This window comes from Microtus ochrogaster, chromosome 10, assembly GCF_000317375.1.
Source record: "Microtus ochrogaster isolate Prairie Vole_2 chromosome 10, MicOch1.0, whole genome shotgun sequence".
In the NCBI taxonomy this organism is placed as follows: domain Eukaryota; kingdom Metazoa; phylum Chordata; class Mammalia; order Rodentia; family Cricetidae; genus Microtus; species Microtus ochrogaster.
This window is the reverse complement of record NC_022016.1, coordinates 54,664,015-54,688,007: the sequence shown is the minus strand read 5'-3', so window position 1 is coordinate 54,688,007 and position 23,993 is coordinate 54,664,015. Positions and strand designations below refer to the sequence as shown.

At 51.2% G+C, this 23,993-nt stretch overlaps 1 protein-coding gene across 1 annotated transcript; it reads left to right on the top strand.

The window, feature by feature from the left end:
* The first annotated feature begins 341 nt into the window (after positions 1–341).
* On the top strand, positions 342–10,595 carry Spocd1 (SPOC domain containing 1). Its single transcript, XM_026782280.1, has 13 exons — positions 342–377; positions 1,251–1,394; positions 1,824–1,881; positions 2,083–2,161; positions 2,894–3,053; positions 3,170–3,286; positions 4,957–5,082; positions 6,950–7,133; positions 7,260–7,410; positions 7,745–7,880; positions 8,326–8,415; positions 9,068–9,254; positions 9,934–10,595. The coding sequence occupies exons 1-13, from the start codon at positions 342–344 to the stop codon at positions 10,593–10,595; spliced, it is 2,130 nt and encodes a 709-aa protein (XP_026638081.1).
* The last annotated feature ends 13,398 nt before the right edge of the window (positions 10,596–23,993 follow it).

Below are 23,993 nucleotides of genomic sequence, written 5' to 3'. Positions count from 1 at the left end.
GCAGTGAGTCCTTGCAGGGGGCCCTCTCTAGGCCCCCGGGAGCACGATTTTTAAACAATTCCCTCCCTTGTTCAGTGATCACACAGAATTTACAGTCTGGATGTGATGTAAGTATTAGCAGTGCCCCATAACAAATGCCAGCCTGGAGACCAGCCTGGTCTACAGAGCTAGTTCCAGGACAGGCTCCAAAGCCACAGAGAAACCCTGTCTCGAAAAACCAAAAAAAAATGCCAGCCTAGCTATCCCACCATTCCTGTGAATTCTTGGGGGGGAGGGAAGGGCGTTCCTGGTCCTCTGGGTTCTAATCTCTATGCCCTCTTTATTTTTTCTTTAAGGACGTGATGAGAGTCCCCCACGGAGTGAAGCTCGTGTACTATGTAGGTCCTTTTCCTTCATCACCACCCTTCATCCTCCTTCCCTTTGGGATGTGAGTGGGCGGGTCCTCCTCAGCAGAGGCTCTGAACCCTCTCCCCCCGAACCCTTCCAGCCCAACTCCTCCCTACACACACACACACACACTCTCTCTCTCTCTCTCTCTCTCTCTCTCTCTCTCTCTCTTTCTCTCTCTCACACACACACACACACACATGCCCATACACACACACATACACACACATACGTGTGCATACAAATGCATGCATGCGTACATGCACACACACATGCTTCCAACACACACACATACACACACATACGTGTGCATACAAATGCATGCATGCGTACATGCACACACACACATGCTTCCAACACAATTCTCTTGATTTGTAACATACTAAAAAGATTTAAAATGCACTTTTTAAAGAGACAAAAGTCCAAAGGAAGCAAGAAAAGGAGGAAGCATTGACTGTCTGTACAACAACACCCTTACCACCAATCCTAAGAAGGCACAACTTCTAGGTGCCAAAAAAAACACTGAGTTTCCTGGGAGTAGTGGTAAAAAGGGAGCAATATGTCAGGCACTCTGTGTAGTCCTGACTGTCCTGGAACTCATTCTGTAGACCAGGCTGGCCTTGAACTCACAGACACCTGCTCGCCTCTGCCTCTCAAGTGCTGGGATTAAAGGCATGCGCCACCACTGCCTGGCTACTCATCACTTTTAAATATCCATGAAGAGATTCCTCTCAGGGACAATACATAGGTGGTAGTGGCTTTAGTTTTACAGTGAGTCCCTGACAGAGGCACAGGAGATCTTTGAGCAGGAGGAGGTGGAGTCAGGATAAGTGTTTCCTTCCTGACGGGTTCTGTCCCTGCAGGTCTGCTCTGGGCCTGTGATCCAGCTCCTGGGAGCCTTCAACAACAGCCAGCCAGGGGGGCAGCTTGAAACTCTGGAGGACATGAAGGACAGCTCAGCCAGGAGGCAGAAGAGGCCCATGACTTCTCACCCTGCCAGTTGTCAGGTACAGAGCTAGCTAGGGTCTAGTGATTAATCTTGCTTCTATGGCTACCTTCCACATAATGTCCCTGAGGCCCAGGATGGGGGTGACTTGGCCAAGGTCTCACAAATTAGTGTTTCGAGGTAGGTTAGCTCCACTTGGCTGTTGGCCTGGGCTCTGCAGGAGTTTGGGGACATAGGGAGCTGGGTTTCCATTGTGTTTGGAAAGGCTCTAATGTGATCTTGGCTGACCCCACAAGTCCTGCTGCACCAGGGTTCCCAGCCATCTATTGGAAACGGGACCAGAGAGTGCTCTTGGATGCCTCCTTTATCCCAAAGCTCCTTAGGGATCTCTCCGTAGAGGCTGAGGGACCATGAGTAAGTACAGCTCCTGCTGGCACAAGGCAGCTTTGGCTGGAGTGGACCTCTCCACTACACTTTTCTCTCTCCACAGTGTGACCTCCCGGAAATGGAAAATGAGGAGCCTCTTCAATCGGGGACCGAGGACCCAGGTGATGGTCCACAGAGCTTTGAGAGGATGCTCACTTCCCTCCTGGCTTCAGCTGGGATCACTGTCTTCACCATCAGCCCAAAGTTCTCCCCCAAAGGAACTGGGATCCGAGGTCCTTGAGGGGATCTAAGCCCCCTAAAGTCTGCCCCTCCTCATGCTTCTTGAAGTCCCTGGGATCACATGACACATTGCCTTACCCCAGGTGAGCAGGAGACTATGCCTCTGGATGTTGGAGTGCGAGCCACCGTGGTCCGTACCATGCAGGAGGTGCTGTGGACTCGGTAAGGCTTTGCTCCCTACTCCCAGCTGTGCTGACCGCTGTTCTGTGTAGCTCTGGGCCGGGCCACTTTTGAGTGAGTGTGTGCGTGTGCGTGTGCGTGTGTGTGTGTGTGTGTGTATCCAAACACATTTGGTACCAGGAGGTCACTGACTCACACAGCCAGTGGCGAACTTCAATGTAAACCATGTGTCTGTAATACATGGTTCCAGTTGCAGTGAGCATCTGGTCTGGGAGGGTCTAAAGGTCTGAGCCCTTTGAGGTTCTCACGCACAGATGGTGAGAGCAAGCTCAGGGAGGGCAGGAGTTGGCAAAGGCTGCACAGCAAGTCAGTAGTAAATCAGGGTTATGTCTGTCCATCCCTTGGCTGATGTTTCATTGTTCCCACCCCAGTTCGGTTCTTTGCTTCAGTTGATTCCTTAACCTCCAACCTCAGGCTTAGTCCTTTCCACACAGACCCAGCTCCTCTAACAGGACCCAGGAGCCTGGCTTTGTCACATGTATTGCCCCTGATCCTTAGGGTGTAGCCTTAGGATGAGCCCCGAACTCTGAGTGCTCCCAGTGTAAATGGAAGATACACCATTTCTTTACAGTGCTGGCGTGGGAGTGGCTGGGTCCATGGGGAAATACCCACAGCAGAGAGGAGGTAGTCCAGCTCCTGTCCCCTACCCCTGCATTTCCTCCTGGGGTTAAATGAGAGGGCAACTTGTTGCTCAAGGCTTGCTTGTCCTCATAGTGTCCAGGAGCATCCAGACCTGCTGTTGAGGGAAGAGGAGATAGCAGGCATTGCAGAGGGCATTGAGGCGGCCCTCTTCCACCTGACCCAAGACACGAACCTCCGCTACAAGACCAAGTACCGCAGCCTGCTCTTCAACCTGAAGGATCCTCGAAACTTCGTGAGCTGGGGGAGGTGCAGCCTGCCCAGCCCCCCCCCCCTTGGGGACACCACGAGCAGACAGTAGGTTGGAGTGGGTGCTTTCAGGGTGAAATGGTGCATTTTCTTCCCCGCCAGGACCTGTTTCTCAAAGTGGCGCACTGTGATGTCAGCCCTCATGACCTGGTGCAGATGAGCTCAATCCAGCTGGCCCCCAAGGAGCTGTCCCGCTGGCGGGACCAGGAGGAAAGAAAGGTAAGCTGCTGCACAGACAAGCCACAAAGGTGGGAGGGCACTGTCGGGGGTGGCTCTGCAGCGGAAGGTGGGGACAGAGGAAGCAGGACAGATGAACAGTCAGTCAGGATTGAGAAGGAGCTGGAGAAAACAGAAAGCAGGCCTGAGGGAGTCTTCAGGACAAAGGTGGGAAAAGAAGCCACACTTGTGTTTCTCTGTGGAGTCGGGCTGTGTGGAGCTGGGAGGACTTTCCTGAGGGAGTTGCCAGAGGTCTTCCCATCCTAACTTCAGGATTGGGAGAGGGAGTCCCACAGCTCCACCCTCCCCAGTTAAATCCCCCTGTACCCTGCCTGACCCCTGACCTCACCCTCCATGGAACTCTGGGAGCAGAGAAGATACGGCATTGAGCTGGCTTTTGGCCTGCTGCGTGGTGGCCAGAGGCTAAGACTGGTCCAGGGTTGAGGTGCTGAGGAGGAGAGCCATTCCATTTTCTCAGCTAAGTTTCTGTCCAGCACTGGCGGTGTCATAGGATCGGAACAACTGTGTGGTTTAGAGGTCAGTGAGGCCTCTGTGAAACAACCATTGAGAACTCCAGGGTGAGTGGGGCGGTGGTGGCGCACACCTTTAATCCCAGCATCCGGGAGGCAGAAGCAGGAGCATCTCTGTGAGTTCGAGACCAGCGAGTTCCAGGACAGTCAGAGCTACACAGAGAAACCCTGTCTGGAAAAACCAAACCAAACCAAATCAAATCAAAATAATTCCAGGGTGGGGGGCTGGGAAGGGAGCTCAGCCAGCGGAGGGCTTGCCACACAGGCATGAAGCCCTGAGTTCGAGTTCCAGTATCCATGTAGGTATGTGTTTGTAACCCCAGTGCTGGCCGGGGAGGTGGAGATGGACAGATCCCTGGGGCTTGCTAGCAAGCCTCACCTGGAGAGACCTTGTCTCAAAAAGTAAGGCCGATGGCTCCTGAGGAAGGACATCACAGATAATCTCCGGCTTCCATGGGCGGGCGCATGTACGCACGTACACACGCATCCAGCCGTCCACTAACATGCATGCCCACGTGTGAAGAATTTTAAGGTAATGAACACAGAGCCTGAATCAAGTGTGGGCCTTTTGGGGTACAAGATTCATGGCCTCATCATGGAGCCCACCTGCCTGGGTGTGGTGGTGCAGGACCCCCATCTTCCTGCGCCATTAGAAAAGGAGAGACAGGCCTCCCATTCAGGTGACGCCGACAGCAACAATGGCAGCCAGCTAGGGATTACTGTGAGCCTCGGACTAGGCTGGGCCTTCTTCATGTACTGTTTAATACCGTGTTCTTAATCCCCAGAGAACAGATAAACTGAGCTTTAGGGAAACTAAATGGTGGCCCAAAGTCAAAAACTAATCTTTACATCTTTATTAATGGCCCATCTGGGACTCTGTTCCAGAAACCACAGCCTCCTCAGGGTGGAGTGGGATGGGGCAGCCAGAGACACTAATTGACTTGGGTGAAGACTTCCTTGAGGAGGTGGGACTTCAGTGAGTGGCACCTGGAGGGGTGGGGCTGAGGGGCTGACTTTCTAAGTGGACAGAGAGAGGCTTGAAAAGGAGGGGAGCTGCCAAGGGAGAAACCTTGAAGGGGGGAAGGGAGTGACTGGGAGCTCGGTGGGCCGATGCCCTGGCTGAGTTTACCATGCCCTCTGCAGGGCCTGGACATCATTGAGCAACAACAGAAGGAGCTGTATAGACTTCCCACCTCCAAACTGACTCACAAGGGTGAGGTAGAGATCCCACGGGACTCAGATCAGATGCTGACCCTGGAGGACCTGATGGTAAGGGACAACCTGACTTAGGCACAGGTACCCCACTCCTATGGGTCCCTGAGCAAGATCACTGCCTACTCCATGGGCTGCATGTTCTAGGTTTAGTAGGGTCTGTGACTCTGGCTGTTCATGGTCGAGGCACGAGAATAGGCGGTGGCAATCGGCCGGGGGCTGGTCTCCCTTCTTTCCGCCTAACTCCAGAACACTTGCAGGAGGGCACTAAGGCTGGTCATTGCGGTCACCCGAACCCCAGCCGTTCTGACTTCAGGCAGTGGCTTTTCTAGATGTGAAAGATAGGGACTTGTTTTATTAGTGGATTTATTTGCTTGGAGTTGCCACAGGCAGGGAGTGACCCACACCCTGGGCAGTCTAGTCAGAGGACGACCTCCTCACCTTGCCCTTGTACCTGGAGGAGGCCTAACATCTACGCCTCTCATTGATGGGTCAGCTTCATTCCCTGGCACCTCCTTTACCATTCCACAGCGGAGCCCCTCCATCTTGCCCGGAGCCCGCCAGCTTGGTTAGCCAGCATCTCAGTGTCCTGTGGCCCTTGCCTTACATCCATCACCCTCCGAAGGCCACTCTGGCTTGGTTGGGGTCTCCATAGATCAGTCATCACCTGGCTGTGTGTGTTTCTGATCAGGAGAAGGGCGGAAGGCAGGCAAGTCCCTTCGCATGTGTTCATTCCCTCAGTTACAGATTTGTTAAAAACCCTCCTGGGTGCTAGGCCTTGGGGGGACATGGCAGCAGGCGTGACAAGACAGAATCCAGCCCCCCTACCTCGCACTCCCCCACACCCCGTATCCAGGCCAAGAAGAATGAGTGCCTGTGTAGAGAGGAGCCCTCAGGGGGAACAGCTGCTCCCCAGCCCACCCCAAGTCACATTCCCTCCCTCGAGAGGCTGCGTGTCAACACTGGAGAGGGACTGGAGCCATGCAGAGAAGAGCTTCAGGAGAAGGGAGGAGAGAGGAGATGGTGGAGGAGAAGGGGAAGGTGACAGAGAAGAGCAATCTTTACTCCATATTGAGTACCTGCCGTGTGCCCCTTTTACAAACGGCACCTCATTTGAGCACGGCAATGACCGACACAGTTCGTGCCTTTCTGAAACCCGAGGCATCGACTAAGCTTAGTGTAGTGGGCAGGAGCGGAGGGGAGATGAAAACCTGGTAGCATTTCGAGGATCCCTCCAAACCCTCTGGACGCAGTCTGCGTCTGTACTAAAGGGATCTCTCTTACGAGAACGGTGATTAAAAGGTTTGTTCCTCTGGGTTCTGTCACCTGCTTCTGAGAACTTGACCTGAGGAAAGGATGCAGAATTTTGGAAAGCACTTTGTGTGTGAAGACAGATGCTTTCAGGGCTCCCGATTGGTGACTGGCAATGCAGGTGACAGTCTGCCCCATAGTCTGTCCAGGGTCTAGAGAAAGGGCAAATGTCTCTATTGCAATTAGTGGGCAAAACGAGAGTACAAAGGATACTTGACCCCAGCTATTATAGAAAGGACCCCCAGACTGTCTGCGTAGAAAAACTATGATAAGGAGTGCCCAGCATCTCAACAGTTGTCTGAACAAGACAGGGATTCTCCGTGTAGCCCTAACTGTCCTGGAACTAGCTTTGTAGACCAGACTGGTCTCGAACTCACAGTATTCTGCCTTCCAAGTGATAGGATTAAAGGTGTGCTCCACCACCACCTGGCGGTTTTTCAGTTTTTTGATTTCCCAAGTTTTCTTTACAAATTTCCAGTGTCTTGGAATGTTTTTTTTTAAAAGCATATTTAGAAAAACAAACCACATATTCCTGAAGCTCTCTACCTGTAGAGGACTGCTGGCCTCCCTGGCCACATTGACATCTGTCCCTCTCTGACCCCATGCTTCCCAGGAACCCATGATGCCCCAAGAGTACAGCCCACAGGCCCTGATGACCCCCCTGGAGGACACTACAGATCAGCATCAGCACCACTTCTGGGACTCAAACTGCCACATCTGCAAGGGCGGGAAGGAAGGCAGGAAGAGCATCAATAGTAGCTGTCTGGAGCCACATGTGGGCGTCAGCCACAGCACGGGTGGGTAGCCCAGTTCGCAGGAGGCAGAATGGGATTGCCTGTGCTGCAGGTCACCTTGGCCGTCAGGCTGTAGACTGTTTTCTGTCTCTGCCTGCTCATATCAGTGGTTGCTTCTGCTCTTTGCAGATTGGAAATCCTCAACTGAACTGCCAGACTCCTCCAGAGCCATCATGAATAAGGAGGAAAATGCCATCCAGAACGCCCCAAGTCCAGCTCCTGTGTCTTCTCCAGAGATGCTCAAGGCTGGGGAGACATCTTCCAAGGAACCACAGGATAGGTATGGGACTGGGAACCTTCAGGGTTCTGTGCTAGTGACAGGGGAGGTGAGCGGCTCAGCAGCATGGGTGGGAGAGGCCACCAGCTGAAGCTATAACATATACAAGCTGCAGGAGCTTCCTTCCTTTATGACCTTAAGTCTTCCCTGTCCGTGAGCCTCTGTTTTTCTATCTGTGAAATGGAACTCATGCGGTCTCCTGGCTCCCTCTGCACAAGGTCATGCTTGACTCAGTGCTCAGGTCTCTGCAGTGAGAAGGCAATACTGACTCTGCAGAGGAAGGGGTGCTGGGGACATCCTAATGACTCTGCTTGTCCCTCCCCGTCCCTTTTTCTAGGCTCCAGATACCTGCTGAGCCCAAAGATGTCCCTCCCAGCCCTCCACCCTGGGAAGGCTCCCTAGACATGTTCTCTATCAAGCCATTCCGGGCCAAGGCCCAGCTGATTTCCGGACACAGCTGCCAGCTTCTCCAGGTACTCCACTTCTGCTTACTAAGGACCTCCTCACACACAACGCTCAACCCCATTGGTAATTCATCCATCGCTTCTACAGGTCACCAGTGAGTTTTGGGCTAGCTCTCCGTGAAGGCATTAACACACTGATTGTGCTAGCTCTCTCACCCTCAAGGCCTAAGGCATGGGGGGGGGGCTCTGGGAGAGCATCCCGGGGCCTCTCAGGTCGCAGGAGGGTTTAGGAGTGATGGTTGAATGACTGACTGATGAACAGTGAGGGAGGGCCCCTTAGACTTTGGCCAGGACAACCTGTAGGCCTTCAGGGGGAGTTAGAGCTCTCTGGGGGAGTCCCTGAGGGTTCAGATACTTTCTCTACCCTTCTCATCAGGCTTTGGTTTGAGGTAATGGGAAATAAAACTGCCTAAAAGGGTGGGAAGCTGGGTGCTGACCAATCACCCGTCCCCAGGCTCTGCCGGAGGTCATTCGCTCAGCAGGCTGCCTCCCTCCAAATGACCTTTGGGATCTTCTAGACAGCATGTGCCCAGCTAAAGCAAAGGTAAACTATCTGCTCTTAGGGAACCTTCTCTTTTTGCCTCTCCTTCTTAGCTCCCCCCACCTTTCCAGTTCCCAGACTCACTAATGACCCTGTGCAAGTTCCCGCCCCTCTCTGGCTTCTTCCTAGAGCGGTGGTTCTCAACCTGTGGGTTGCCACCCCCAGGGAGGCCAAACAATCCTTTCACAGGGATCGCATATGAGATATCCTGCATAATCAGATATTTACATTTTGATACATAGCAGTTGCAAAACTCACAGCTATGAAGTAGCAACAGAAATAATCTTATGGGGCTGGAGAGATGGCTCGGAGGTTAAGAACACTGGCTGCTCTTCCAGAGGTCCTGAGTTCAGTTCCCAGCAACCACTGGTGGCTCACACCCATCTGTAATGAGGTCTGGTGCCCTCTTCTGGCTGCAGACACACAAAAAGACAAAACACTGTATACATAATAAATAAATAAACCTTTTAAAATAATAATAATAATATAATGATAATAAAAGTAATTTTATGGTTGGGGCGGTCACCACAACATGAGGAACTGTATTAAAGGGTCGCAGTTTTAGGAAGGTTGAGAACCGTTATCCTGTTGAGTCTGAGTATGCCTGCAGGCCCAGAGGATGAGGGCTTCTTTGCCACTTCCTTTTGTATCCCAGGATATCTGCGCGGCCAGGCTGTGTCCCCATGGGTCTCCGGACATCCACAACTATCGCCTGCTCTACTCCTACCTCAACAACAAACAATGCCACTGCCTGACCACTGTGCAGCACGTGAAGATGGTCCTGCTGCCTCTGCCCGCCTTCCAGGCTTTGCCAGCCAGACTGCGCCCTCTGGGGGGCCCAGGTGAGAACTGAGTATACACCCGCATAGAGCTACAGAGCAGCCAGGCTTGACCCAGGTTTAGCAGGACAGAGGCAGATGCAAACACAGCCAGGAGGAATAGGTGCGACTTTGCAGCCGCATTAGCCAAGCCTGGCTTCAGGGCAAGGATCAGCCTAGGCATGGCCCTAGGAAAGCACCTATGGAAGAGGACTCTATGGACTCAGAGCAGCTTTAACACCTTTCTGAGCTGCAGTTCCCAGTATTGGAGGTGGAGTGACATATTCTCCATGAGGCAGTTCTGGGCAAAAGCCCAGCTTGTCTTGGGACATAGTTGCTAGCTAGTCCAGGTACACCTTCTGCGTTCGCAAGGTCTCTCCCTATGATACTGCCCAGTCCACAGCCATTCAACTCTTGTTCATTTCATTCATTCTACAGTAAGTCATTGCCTGGCTTTGTGGTAGGCACAAGGACAGATGATGCACCAACCTCCGGAATGGCACAGACTGTTAAGCCTTGAGGCCAAGCCATCCCTTGATCTCCTAGACCAAGCATTCTGAGCCAGGCTCGCTTGCCTGCTTGCTTTCTCCCAATCTCACTGCCAGGAGGTTCTCATAAACAACCTTGTAGATCCACGGCAGCTTTTAGGGAATCCATGCTGACTTCCTCCAGGTCTTGGGACCCTTCCTTCTCCTCTTCTCAGGTCTTGAAACCACTCACCCGAGCCTGTTACTAGCTGTGTTGTTCCCTAAGGATGGACTTCCAGACATAGCTTTGTCCAGCTCTCTGTGGAACAAGATTCCAAAGACTGTCTCCTTCAGCAAAAAAGTGGAGAAGAGATGCTACCAGCCAGAGGACAGTATATCAGAGGCCACCCTAAGAGGATCACCTTCCCACGAGGAGGCCCCAAAGCAGAGCTTGGCCAAGGACAGCTTGACTCCAAGGAATGTTTGTGACTGGCAGAACCTCCCCAGAGGCAGGGGGAGGCAGCAACCTAGGTGGGAACAGCAGTCCCCAGAAGCAAGCTGGTGCCACCCCCAACATCCCAATTCAGGTGGACCAGTTTTGCCTGGCATTGGTCATGGACAGCACCTCCATAGGGCCTCCTGTTTCCACCAAGACATACTCCAGCACCTCAGTATCTTAGTGAGCATGGCTTACCAGTTCCAGGCCTCGCTGTGGCCCCCAGGCCAGGAGCCCCTTCTCCCATCCTCTGCAGTATCTGCAGTTCCAGACCCCCACGGGCCAATCCCAGACCCTCCTGTGGGCCCTGTGGATGGAGATGGCTCGGAGTGCCCCTGGCCAGAGAGGCCTGACCCTTCGGACCCATCAGAACAGGAGCGTTCGTTCTCTTACCAGTGCTGAACGAGAGAGAGGTGAGTCAACCCTGCCCCTACCCCCCACCCCCCACCCCCAGTTTGTAGCTGTTCTGCAACCTGTTTGATGTTGATTTTTGGTTCTATAAAAACTTAGAAAAATAAAAATGGCATCTGATAATTGTGTAGGAGCATCTCTAGTCCCATCCAGGTGTGGCTTGACGTGTCTTTGAAAATGTATTTTTTTTTCCTACAAAGGCATGACCTCCCCCATTGCTGATCAGGGGTCCTGAACCATCAGTTTGTCCCAGGACAAAGGTTTTGCTGTGTGACTTCTGGAGGCATTTTAAAAACACTCTGAGTCAATTGTGGGTGTGCACACATTCCAGAAGTACTCTGGAGGCACGGACAGTTAGAGAGATCTCCTGAGTTTGAGTCCAGATTGTTCTACATAGCGAGTTCCAGGCCAGCCTGTGTTCCACAGCGAGATCCTGTCTGTCAGTGATGGCTATTTTATTTTATTCATTTTTGGCTTTTGGAGACAAGGTTTCTCTGTGTAACCCTGGCCCCCTGGAAACTTGCCCTGTAGACCAGGCAGGTCTTGAGCTCAGGGATCCACCTGACTCTGTCTCCTGAGTGCTGGGGTTAAAGGTGTGCACCACCGCCCAACCCATGATGGCTATTCTTGCCTCTCAGCTTGATTGCATCTGGAATTAACTAAAATCCAAACGGCTGAGCACACTTTATGAGGAAATTGTTTTATTAATGAGATCGTTTGAAGTGGGAAGACCCACTTCCAATCTGGATCTTTGAGGTAGAAGATCTTTTTTTTTTTTTTTTTTTTTGTTTTTTGGGACTGGGTTTCTTTGTTGGTTTTGGTGCCTGTCCTGGAACTAGCTCTTGTAGACCTGGCTGGTCTCGAACTCACAGTGATCCGCCTGCCTCTGCCTCCCGAGTGCTGGGATTAAAGGCGTGCGCCACCATTGCCCAGCTGAGGTAGAAGATCTTTAATCTGGGCCACCAGCCTATGTAAAGGACGTGGAAGAAGGAAGTTTGCTTTCTGCCTGCTTGCTCTCACTAGTGAGTCCCTTCCTTCACCGGCATTAGAGCCTACTTCTTAGGGATTCGGCGTGTACTGAAGACCAGCTGAGACATCCCCTCGCCTTGTAGAGTGAGCAACGACTGGACTCCTGGACTCTGCATTGGTAGGCAGCTGTTGTTAGACTAGCTGAGCCACAGCTTGGAAGCCGCTCTAATAAATATGTGTGTATATATTCATATGTATATATATATTCATATATATTCATTCTATAAGTTCTGTACCTCTAGAGAACCCTGGCTAAAATACCGTCTCAAAAAAAATCTGAATTAAGGGAAAGAGTCCATGTTGGGAGAGAAGACAGACTGGGGTTGAAGGAGAAACTGACAGACAGAGGGTCCAAGGAGGTAGAGGTGTTTGTTAGGAAAAGGAAAAGGGTGGCTTTGTGCTGTTCATTTAGTTATGGTGTGCGAGCGTATCCATGAGCCACGGAGGTCAGAGCAGAGCTTTGGCATCCTCCCCTCTCCCTGTCCTCACTTTGAGACAGGATCTCTCCCTGAACCGGAAGCTCACCATTTTGGCTAGGTTTTCAGCGAGCTTTGGAAATTAGATAGCTGTTATCCCCCTGCCTCTAATGCTAGGGTTAATAGGCTCTGAGCCATCCGGGCCTTCTCTCCAGCTCCAGGAGTGATTTTACATTTCTGATGTCCATTTTTCTTTTGGGATAAACCGAGGGATGGCACACAGTACCACCTTGTTCTCTACATGTCTGTGTCCATGTACACTGGCGAGGGCCTCTCAGTACAGGCTTGTGTCTACAGGTCTCTGTGTGGGTCTCTGTTAAAGGGGACTGCTTTGTGCAGGTCCTGCCAACTCCCAGAGACAGCCAGGGTCTAGGCCTGGGAAGACATTCAAGCCTGTTGAGGTGGAATTGTGGCTTGACGGCTGCCCTGCCTTGGATCCGGAGTGAGCTTCTCATAGCAGCTGTGAGTCTGGGCACTGACTTGGGAACTAGCTGCCCCAGGCTGATTCACCCAGGACTCCGCCCTTCGCTGCAGCATCCGATGTATGCCTCATTCGGGAGCCTGCTGGGCTGGAAAGGGAGAGATGATTAATAAGAGGTGCCCCTCTTTCTACCCCAAGAGCTCTGCGGCTGCCCTACCCCCAGCCGACAGCAGAGGGGGCCCTCTGCCTTGGGATGGAGGTCGGGGCTGGCAGGACCGAAGCTGAGCTGGGGGGGGGGTGAGAGAAAATGGGAGGAGGAGTTGGAAGCGGGGGTGGTGGGCGAGGGTGGATTGTAAGTGGGAGCAGGGAGAAGGTTCTGGATAGGTGAACCAGGGAAAGGAACGGGGCTCTTGAGGGAACTCCTCTGGCTCAGAGGGCACGGGAATGCCGCAGCTTCAGCGCTAAATGCAAATTTTGTCAATTACTATGCAAACCTGCAGCTCCTCTTGGAGCCTGCAACTTGGGTGGCTTTCCTAACGCAGCGGGGTTGGGGACGCCGCGGCGCACGCCTCCCACTGGCCGCAGCTTTCTCTTCGGGAGACAGGAAGAGGCACCGGAGAAGAGCTAGCCTTTGCCCTCCGCAGGGGCCTGCCTTTAGAGCTTCAGTTTACCCTTCCCTAGGTGGGGATGCCAACGCGGCCTTCTGATAACTCGCCCCCGGGAAGTGGGATATAGATAGATAGATCGATAGGTAGATAGATAGATAGATAGATAGATAGATAGATAGATAGATAGATAGATAGATAGATAGACAGACCCCGAAACTCTGCATCCTGCCTCGGGATGGGGGCTGGACACATGACCCCCATCCACCTTCTGCTCCTAGTTCACAAGCTCTTTGCTTATCTCTTGACAGGGACCAGGAACGCAGCTTGGCATGACGTTGCTAGGGGGTGTGATCGGCGGTTGCTAGGTTCTAGGAATGTTGCTATGCAACGCCGGGCGGGGCCCTAGTTGCTAGGCCGAGAAGGAGTCGCCTGCTGCCCAAAGGGTTTTAGCGGACACCGCCCGCCCCCAACCAGGACCGGCGTTGGCACCCCCAGTCTGGGCGCAGTCTCCGGGGTTCCTTCCGGTTCACACCCTCTGTTACTCCGTGATCCTCTGGGCTCCGGAGCGAGGAACCCTGGGTCTTTGTACACGTGTCTGTGCGCCTGCTGGTGCGGGGTGGCGGGGGGTGGGGGGGAGAGTGTCTCTTTTGAATTTCCATAGCAACTGCTCCCGTGTCACCCTATTGCTCCCAAAGGTTTAAGCAGTTGCGTGTGCAAATTTACATATATCTGCATGTCATTAACATAGAGGCGGAGCCGGAACTTGTTTGGGCAACTATCCCTGGACAGTTCCCCTCGTTTTGCTTTCATCCCGTCGGATGGCCACCTGAACTGCGCATGCGTGAGTGGTTTGTGGGTGTTTCTTTTTTGTGTGTGTGTGTCTCCGTGTTCTCGGTTTTGAGGTGGGTGGGAGACTTCTAACAGTGACCATCAGCTCTGGTCTTCTCATGCCTTACCGAAACGTCCTAACGGAAAACTCAGTTCCCTGAGACTTGTTAGACCCCAGTTGTGCCTTTCTTAGCTGTGTCGTCTTAGGTTGGTGCCCTTCTCTGTGACTCAGTTTCCTTCTCTGTAAATAGGCATACTAATCTCTAACTCACTAGGTTATGTGAAGGTTCGAGGCATGCCAGTGCCACTTTGACACATACTCGTTGATGTTCTGATGGACAGACAGTAGGCAGAGTATGGTTGTTCCCCACCTCTTTAGAACCCAGTTCCATCTACTCAGAACCCAGTGAAAGCAACGGAACTTCCTTTTCAGCTCCAGACATGGCAGGAAGAACTTCCATATGTCAGGGCAGCCTGGATTCCCAGGCATGGGATGAGAGCTGTTGGTCAAGTCAGGTTGGTGTACCATGGACCCTGGCCCCCCACTCCCCTCTTGCTCTCAAGGAGTTCCCTGAGTCAGGAGCCCTTGTATTTCTGCAGCAGCAGCAGCTAACTGGGAGGCCAGACTGAGAAGCCTGTGATGGGGTAGAGGGAAGGAGAGCAGGAATTTTGTTCAGAGAGTTGCATGTCTGAGTTTTCACCGGAGAGGACTGAAGAGCTCTGGGGGTAACTCCCTTGCCCTTCTTGGACCTCAGTTTCCCCACTGAGGACACTTGGGAGTCTCTGCTACAACACAGCTGGGACGGGAGAATGAAGAGCAGTTTCGCCCTGCAGCAGCAGTGCAGGGAGTGAGTTTCCCAGTCTTGGGACTGTGCAAGCAGAAGTGTGGCTGGGGCGGAACAGAACTTCTGGAAGCTGCTTCCTTGAAAGGTGGGAGTCCTTGCTGGGTCTGGTTTCTGCTCTTCGTGTTCTGGGAGAGTCTTTCTTGCCTTTCTCTCTCCCAGTGTTCTTCTAACCTGAACAGCCTTGACCGCTAGAGCCACAAGGAGGCAGAAGGGGCTTTAAAGGGCAAAACCCAGTTCCATTCTGTGCTGGGATAGCTCTCATTAGGCTTAATTAGAATAAATGGGATTGCTTCCTGTCTTGGGTAGAAGAATATGCTTGTTGGTGATGGAGAAAGGCATAGGAGCTTGACTCTGATTGGTCAGTTGGCTTCTGGGAGGAGGAGGGACTATATGGGGACAGTACTTTGTAGTTGCCATTTCGACTGCTGTATACAGGACTACACTCTGCTGGCGGCACACCGGCCCGTTCCCTGTAGCCAGCCACCTGTGCCCCACAGGTGAGAGTTCCAGGGACGGGCTGAGAGCCTGGCAGTGCCCGGCTGGCCCGCCTGTGTCCCACTCTAGAGGCCAATTAAGTCGCTATCCCTAGCCGCGCCGATTAACTGTTAATAAGGCAGCAAACACCTGCAGCTATGGAGGCGAATTAAGAGCAACAGTCGGCATAATACACAACCCGATAAGTGAGCAATTAACAACCGGAGAAAGATTAATAGAAGCAATTATGTCCTCCTCGGAGCTCTGTAAATACGACTGTCAACCGCTGGGGAATTCAGGCCAGTTTCACCTGGCCCCACCCTGGCCATAGCCTCCGGTAGTGGAGCACTTGAGCTAGCCTGTAGAGGCTGGACGACAGCGCCATGACAGAAGGGGCATGCCCAGATATGTACGCATTGGCATATACATCCTGGCGCACAGAGAGATGGCCCATAGGACATAGTTACACAGACTTAAACTCACACAGATGGATAGATACAGGCACGTGGAAGTCCTTCCAGAAATAAACACAGACATGCAGAAAAATACCCCGTGTCACAAAGAGACACTCATATGTCATACAGAGCTAGAACTACGCAGATTATGAGACACAGTGATCTAAAGGTAGACATATAAACACAGCTTCATACACATGGGGCCATATTCGCCATCTTCTGATGTCCAACTTGCGTGGAGTCATCCGAGAGCTAAAGCAGCTGAGAAGCGGACGGAGGGCAGGAAAGGACGTGAAGGGGCGGAAGTGCATGAATAGATATGCAAGAATGATGCACGCTTATGGTTCTAAGCATTCCCATCTCTGTGTGCATGTGTACATGTTATCAGCTTGTAGATATGTTCCAACATGGAAACATGCATGCACCTCTACGTTTATGTTTATATTAAGCTACATTGGTGTGTCATGATATAAACATGATTATGTATTCATCATAGCTTGCGTCGGATGGGCACGGGACTCTGTGTGTGTGTGCTTGACTCGTACTTAGTTCTGCATGATACACCACTGTCCATAAGAGGGGTTTACATGTGATTGTCTCTCTGTGGCGGGAGGAGAGGATGCCTTAACGAACCCAGGAACTCTGGTGATTCGTGAATCCATGAAGCTAGAGCCCACCTCCAGGAAGTGGGGCTCGGGAGACTTAGGGTGCCTTAGGGCTCCTTGACTGACTTGGATTCCCTCATAGGATCTTCCAGCCGCTCTGAAGAAATGAACCTAAAGGTTCAGTTTCTCCTGATCTGAGAGAGGTCCCCATGGAAAACCCCCAGACTGGGAATCTGGGGCAGAAGGACGGTGTCTTTGTTCGGGTGTCTATTACTGTGATGAAAACTCATGACCGAAAGCAAATTGGGGAAGAAAGGGTTAATTTGGTTTATACTTCCACACCATAGTCCATCTTTGAAGGAAGGCAGGACAGGACCTCAAACAGGGCAGGAACCATACAGAGGCCTTGGAGGAGTGCTGCTTACTGGCTTACACCCTCTGGCTTGCACAGCTTGCTTTCTTACAGATTCAGGACCACCAACCTAGTAATGCCCCCCCCAACAATGGACTGGGTCCCCCCATCATGGATTAAAAAAATGACCTTAAATATAATTTATTGTTTTTAATTGAGCTATACATGTTTCTCCTCTTCCCTTCCTTCATCCTCTCTTCCCTTCCACCCTTCCCCCGACCCCCATGATCCCAATTTACTCAGAAGATCTTGCCTTTTTCTCCTTCCTAGGCAGATCCATGTATTTCTCTCTTAAGGTCATCTTTGTTGTCTAGGTTCTCTGGGGTTGTAGACTGTAGGCTGGTTATTCTTTGCTTTCTGTCTAAAAGCCACTTATGAGTGAGTACATATGATATTTGTCTTTCTGGATCTGAGTTACCTCACTCAGTATTTTTTTTCTAGTTCTGTTTATTTGCCCACAAATTTCAAGATGTCATTATTATTATTATTTTTACCTCTAAGTAGTACTCCATTGTGTAAATGTACCACATTTTCCTTATTCATTCTTCAGTTGAGAGGCATCTAGGTTGTTTCCAGGTTCTGGCTATTATGAATAATGCTATATAGATGAGCAAATGTCTTTGTGGTATGATTGAGCATCCTTTGGGTATATACCCAAGAGTGGTATTGCTGGATCTTTAGGTAGATTGATTCCTAATTTTCTGAGAAATTGCCATAGTGATTTCCAAAGCAGCTATACAAGTTTGCACTCCCATAAGCAATCGGGGAGTGTTCTTCTTACTCCATATCCTCTCCAGCATAAATTGTCATCAGTGTTTTTGATCTTGGCCATTCTGACAGGTGTAAGATGGTATCTCAGAATTTTGGTTTGCATTTCTCTGATGGCTAAGGATGTTGAGCTTTTCCTTAAGTGTCTTTCAGCCATTTGAGTTTCCTCTGTTGAGAGTGTTCTGTTTAGGTCTGTACCCCATTTTTTAAATTGGATTATTTGTTATTTTGATGTCTAGTTTCTTGAGTTCTTTGTATATTTTGGAGATCAGCCCTCTGTCCGATGTGGGGTTGGTGAAGATCTTTTCCCATTCTATAGGCTGCCGTTTTGTTTTGTTGACTGTGTTCTCTGCTTTACAGAAGCTTCTCAGTTTCAGGAGGTCCCATTTATTAATTGTTGCTCTCAGTGTCTGTGCTACTGGGGTTATATTTAAGAAGTAGTCTCCTGCCGGGCGATGGTGGCGCACGCCTTTAATCCCAGCACTCAGGAGGCAGAGGCAGGCGGATCTCTGTGAGTTCGAGAGTCCTAGAACTAGCTCTGGTCTACAGAGCTAGTTCCAGGACAGGCTCCAAAGCCACAGAGAAACCCTGTCTTGAAAAACAAAAAACAAAACAAAACAAAACAAAACAAAACAAAACAAAAGAAGTGGTCTCCTGTGCCAATGCATTCAAGTGTACTTCCCACTTTCTCTTCTATGAGGTTAAGTGTGAATGGATTTATGTTGAGGTCATTGATCCATTTGGACTTGAGTTTTGTGCATGGCAGTAGATATGGATCTATTTGCATTCTTCTACATGTTGATATCCAGTTATGCCAGCACCATTTATTGAAGATGCTTTCTTTTTTCCATTTTATAATTTTAGCTTCTCTGTCAAAAATCAGGTATTTACTGTGAGTTCGAGACCAGCCTGGTCTACAGAGCTAGTGCCAGGACAGGCTCCAAAGCCACAGAGAAACCCTGTCTCGAAAAACCCAAAAAAAAAAAAATCAGGTGTTTATAGGTGTGTGGGTTGATATCCGGGTCTTCAATTTGATTCTCTTGGTCCTCCTGTCTGTTAGTATTTGCCAATACCAAGTCGTTTCATTACTGTAGCTTTAGAGTAGAGTTTGAAGTCAGGGATGGTGATGTTTCCAGAAGGTCTTTTATTGTACAGGATTGTTTTGACTATGCTGGGTTTTTTTTCCGTATGAAGTTGAGTATTGTTCTTTCGAGGTCTGTGAAAATTTTTGCTGGGATTTTGATGGTTATTGCATTGAATCTATAGATTGCTTTTGGTAAGATTCCTATAGCAGGATTTTAGGGAAGAATTTTCTCAATTAAGGTTTCCTCCTTCCAAATAACTCTAGCTTGTGTCAAGTTGGCATAAAGCTAACCATCACAGGTAACAAGTTCAAGGCCAGCCTAGGCTACAGAGAGAGTTCTAGTTCAAAATTATACAAATAACCCTAATATTCAAGACTGAGAAGGTGGTTCAATCAGTCAAATACTTGCTGTGTCGGCAATGAGAACCTGAATTCAACCTTCAGAACCCACATGACACATGCTTGTAATTCCAGTGGGGGAGAGGCAGGGATGGGAGGATCCCTGGCCCCACAGGCCAGCTAACCTCACATTGTCTGCAAGTCCCATGTAACAATGAGAGACCCTGCCTTGTTTCAAAAACAGACAAACAAACAAACAACAAAGTGAACAGTTTCTGGGAAACAGTACCCAAGCTTGCCCTTTGACCTTCATATGCATACACACATACACACACACACACACACTATACACAACACAACAGACCTAACACAAACACACAAAACACATGAACTAATACCTTTCCCACAAAGAAAATCTCCGCACCAAGTCTCCAGTCTAGGACTTAAGCCATCATACACAGAAATCCTACCATGTAAAAGAACACAGGCCAACATGTAAACATGGAAAGTCATGGATATAGACATATGAAATGCTCCTCACAGGTGCACCAGGACCTTACCACCATGCCCGGACACACATGCACACACACACACACACACACACACATACACACACACACACACACTATCACTCCTATAGGCTCACACACCATCGGTGTCTGATGTGAACCTATGACTAGGCCAAGGGCCACAGACGGTGTCCCTTGACAGGTTCCCCCACCAGACTGGCCAGCTGGTGTGAGCTGGCAGACCCCAAGAGTGTTCTTCATCAAGGCTAGACTGCCTGCTGCCAGGCAGGTGCACTGAGGGATGGAGGGTAAATAAGGATGTAACATTGGCATCTACCCCAGCCTCCCTGCCCCACACCAAGGTGGACAGTGAGTTGGCTCAGAGTCAGCCCTACACTTAGACCTTTGAAGGATCTATAGGACTCAGAAGGACCAGGGCCTAGGTGGACATTCTAGCTCCCACAGGGAAGAGCCACCTCCCAAAGTCAGGACTGGCTTGCAGAGACCACAGTAGCCAGCTACTCCCCTGCTGACCACCATGTACTGAAAATCAACAGAAAGTGATGGATGGGCAACATAGATTTGGGGACCCCACAAATCTACCACCAAACATCTGCCTGTCCCATTCCCCGACCCAGTCCTTCCAGCCTGTTCTTTGTTTGTTTGTTTGTTTTTTATTTTGGTTTTTTGAGACAGGGTTTCTCTGTAACTTTAAAGCCTATCCTGGAGCTAGTTCTTGTAGACCAGGCTGGCCTCGAACTCACGGAAATCTGCCTGCCTCTGCCTCCCGAGTGCTGGGATTAAAGGCGTGCACCACCACCACCCGGCTGCTGCTCTTTCTTTGACTCAGCTTAGCCCCAGGTTTTCATTCATCTTCGCATTTATTCAACCAATAAAGACATTAAAGAGACCATGGCGGTTAGTGCCCCTGCTTTGCTGGATGCTGGGCATCCAGAATGAGTGAGGAGCAGAGGCAGTCTGGAGTGCAGGGGTATCCCAGACCCTGCTACTTCCTCAGCTGGGGGGAAAAGCACCAACTCCCGGTGATGGATAATAGCTGATACGCCTAGTACGCAGCGCCAGGCCCAGTTTTGAGTGCTTTACGTGGCGAATTAGCTCGGTACATCCCCACAACAGCCTGCAGTGGCAGCTACTGCTATTAACCCCATTTGTGGTCACAGGGAGATTAAATAACTTGGCCAAGGCTAAACAGCTTGTCAAAGCCACCCCAAGTGTTTAAGGCATTCCAAAGAAGGCAGCTAGCCATCCAGTCCCTCCCCTTGCCCGGCAGCTCCAGGGACCTTGTATGTATGTGCCTGGGTCCCAGAGCCCTGGAAGAGATAGGCCGAAAGTGAATGGTCCAGGATATAACCGGAGATCAATCATTCTGCAGGAGTGGGTGGAGAGGAAGAAGTGGCTGAGTGCCCCCTCTCGCATCTCAGCCCAGACACTGCCGAGTTCAGGCTGCTTACCCCCAGCAAAAATACTTTGGGTTCAGATCCATGCTGGAAGCCAGGGTAGGTGTCTCAGTTTCGTCTCCATTTCATCCCTACCCCTCCTGCCCAGGGGTTAGGGAGGAAGTCGGGTTTCCAAGGTGGATCAACTGGAGACCCTCTGTCCACAGGCAAAACCCCCTGCCTTGACTTCTAGGGCCCTAAGAAGCCTGCTCAGTCTCCAGAGGCTTTTTTCAACACAATTACCCAGGCCAGGAATTTCGATCCCTGGTGCCAGCCCGGCCCTTGTTATGCAAATGTAAGCAAATGAGATGCAAACAGAGCGGTCCCAGATTAACAGAGAAATCCCCAGCAGCTGGAGGAGTCACCGCAAAGTCAGCTTGCTCTGGCTTCCCTGTTGCCCCCCCCCCCCCCCCCTTACAGGCTTTATCCACCTGGATATGCCAGGGCCACCACCCTGTCCATCTACCCTCTAAAACAGTGGGTCTCCACCTTCCTGTGCCGCGACCCTTTAATACAGTTCCTCAGGCTGTGGTGACCCCTCCCCACCATAAGATTATTTTCGTTGCTACTTCATAACTGTCATTTTGCTACTGTTATGAATTGAAAGTAATCATCTGTGCTTTCAGATGGTCTTGGGCGGCCCCTGTGAAAGGGTCGCTTGACCCTAAGGGGGTCACAACCCCATAGGTCAGGAATCACTGCTTCAAATGCTCTCTGCTCAGGAAGGGTCTGGGCAAGAGGGGCTGAAAGCCTTCCACCCTTCCAGTCTCTCTCCTCACTTTACCAGATCATGGTAGGAATGGCAGTTTGTGGTGGTGTTTCCCAATTTTGTTTCTTGTAAAAGAGGGGATTCTCTCTCTCTCTCTCTCTCTCTCTCTCTCTCTCTCTCTCTCTCTCTCTCTCACACACACACACACACACACACACACACAATAGAAGAGTCCCCACTAAGTACACACAAATACACTCATTCACACCCAATTACACGCACACACAGCCTTGTCCGCTTTCCCTATATAAATCAGCCCAAGTCCCTGCCCCTCCCTTCCCCTGACACACTGTAGATTAAGCGACAGCCATCCACAGGCTCACAGGCTATGGTGTCGTGGATCATCAGGCTGTGTCCCCTCTCTGGGACCGGAGGATGGAAGTACTCCTGATAGACAGCCACAAGTCAGGGTGAAGACAGGTAAGCAAGAAGCCCCTCCCCTGGGCATGACCCTGGGGAGGGAGCCCAATAGTAGGTAGTGCCTACCGGAGCCCTTGGAGGTTCTGACTGGTGTTTGTGCCTGTGGGAACCTGGCCCCTGGCAGGCCCAACCAGTCCAGGTCCAACTTCTAAAAATAAGAGCCGAGGATGGAAGCCTCTGGTTGGTTCTGTGGGAGCCTGTTGCCGTGGCAACCCTTCTCAGAGGCCTCCCTCCTGGTTGGGCTGCCCCGTTTGGCTGTAGGTCTCCCTGCCAGCCCCCCTGTGCTGGCCCCTCTGCCAGTCAGCCCTCTGTCCTGTCTTCCTTGGTGGGAGGGAGCAGGTGTGGGGCGGGGTGGGGGGGGTGGCGCAGGCGGGAGGACCTTGGGAACTCTGAGGGAGCACAATGGCCTGTGTGTGAGACCTAGGCTGGATCTGCTTGTGTGGAGTTGTGTGGCAGTGGGCAGTTTGACTGTGTGATGGCCTCTGCTGGGCTTTTCCCTGGGTGTATGTCAAAGCTGGTGACGTGACTGTCAGAGTCCCTGTGGGTGACTGTTTTGTCTCTATGACTCTGCAGCCATGTGTGACAGTGTGTGGGGGGAGCTGAGGGAGGGACCTGGCCATGGCTTCCTAGGAATGTCCCTGCCCTGTCCCTTACCTTCTGGGTTGTAGGCTGGCAATATGGAAGAGGCAGTAGTGCAGAGGTACCTAGAGTAATCCCGAAGTGAGCAGGACGTGATGATGGCGCTAACTTCTCCTAGGACCTGCTATGGAATACCACATAAATGCCAGTCTTCCCATATGGGGGCAATAGAGAGGGAATGCTCTAGCTAAACCCAGGAGTGAGCGAATGTGTGCGTGCGTGTGCGTCTGTGTGCAAGTGTGTGCTCCAGTCGACAGCACAGCCTCCATTCCCCAGCCCACCTCCCCTCCCCAATCAATAGTGTTCCAGAGGCCCCTCCCACCTCTCAGCCGCCTGGCCAGACCAAGTCCACCCCACTCTCACCCAGGCCCTGCGACAGCCTCTTCAGGATAACCTGCTGGTTCAGAGGCTTCCTGTGTGGCCACGCCCACCCCTCACAGCCCCCGTCCCCTCTGCTTTCTTGCCCCTCCCTGAAAGACCCCTCCACAGTTGACTTTCTTTTCAAGGCCAAATGCGCCTCTTCGGCCTTTAGATCTCCCCAGTTTAGATTCTTCTCCCTGCTTCTTGTAGCTTGAGCTACTGAGGGCTTCCAGGAGTGTTCAGTCCGTCACTGTCTCTGTGCCTTCACTCGTGACTCTTACCTAACCGCTGAACTTTCCTGTCCTGGTCAGAGCTACTCACTTTGGGATTGAGGGAAGATGACACCTCTGTCCCAGGGTGGATGGATATAATATAGTTTCCTGACAGACCGGCTCCCTCTCTTCCTTCACAGTGCCTGTGCCTCTGTCTCTCTCTTTATGGGGATTGAACCTAGGACCTTGCATATGTTTGTTGGTGTTGTGCTTGCATGTCTGTCTGTGAGAGGCTGTCAGAAGCCCTGGAACTGGAGTTACAGACAGGTGTGAGCTGCCGTGTGGGTGCTGGGAATTGAACCTGGGTCCTCTGGAAGAACAGTCAATGCTTTTGACCACTGAGCCATCTCTCCAGCCCCCTGCATGTACTTCTGATGACATTTCCCCTGAACACCTGGGGAAGATCTGGAGGAAAGATAAAAGTATAAATTGGAGTCAGGTGGTGGTGGTGCACTTGGGAGGCAGAGACAAGTGGATCTCTGTGAGTTCAAGGCCAGCCTGGTCTACAGAGTGAGTTCCAGGACAATCAGGGCTGTTACACAGAGAAGCCCTGTCTCAAAAAAAAAAAAAAAAGAAAAAGAAAAGAAAGAAAGAAAATAAAAAAAGAGAAAAAGAAAGA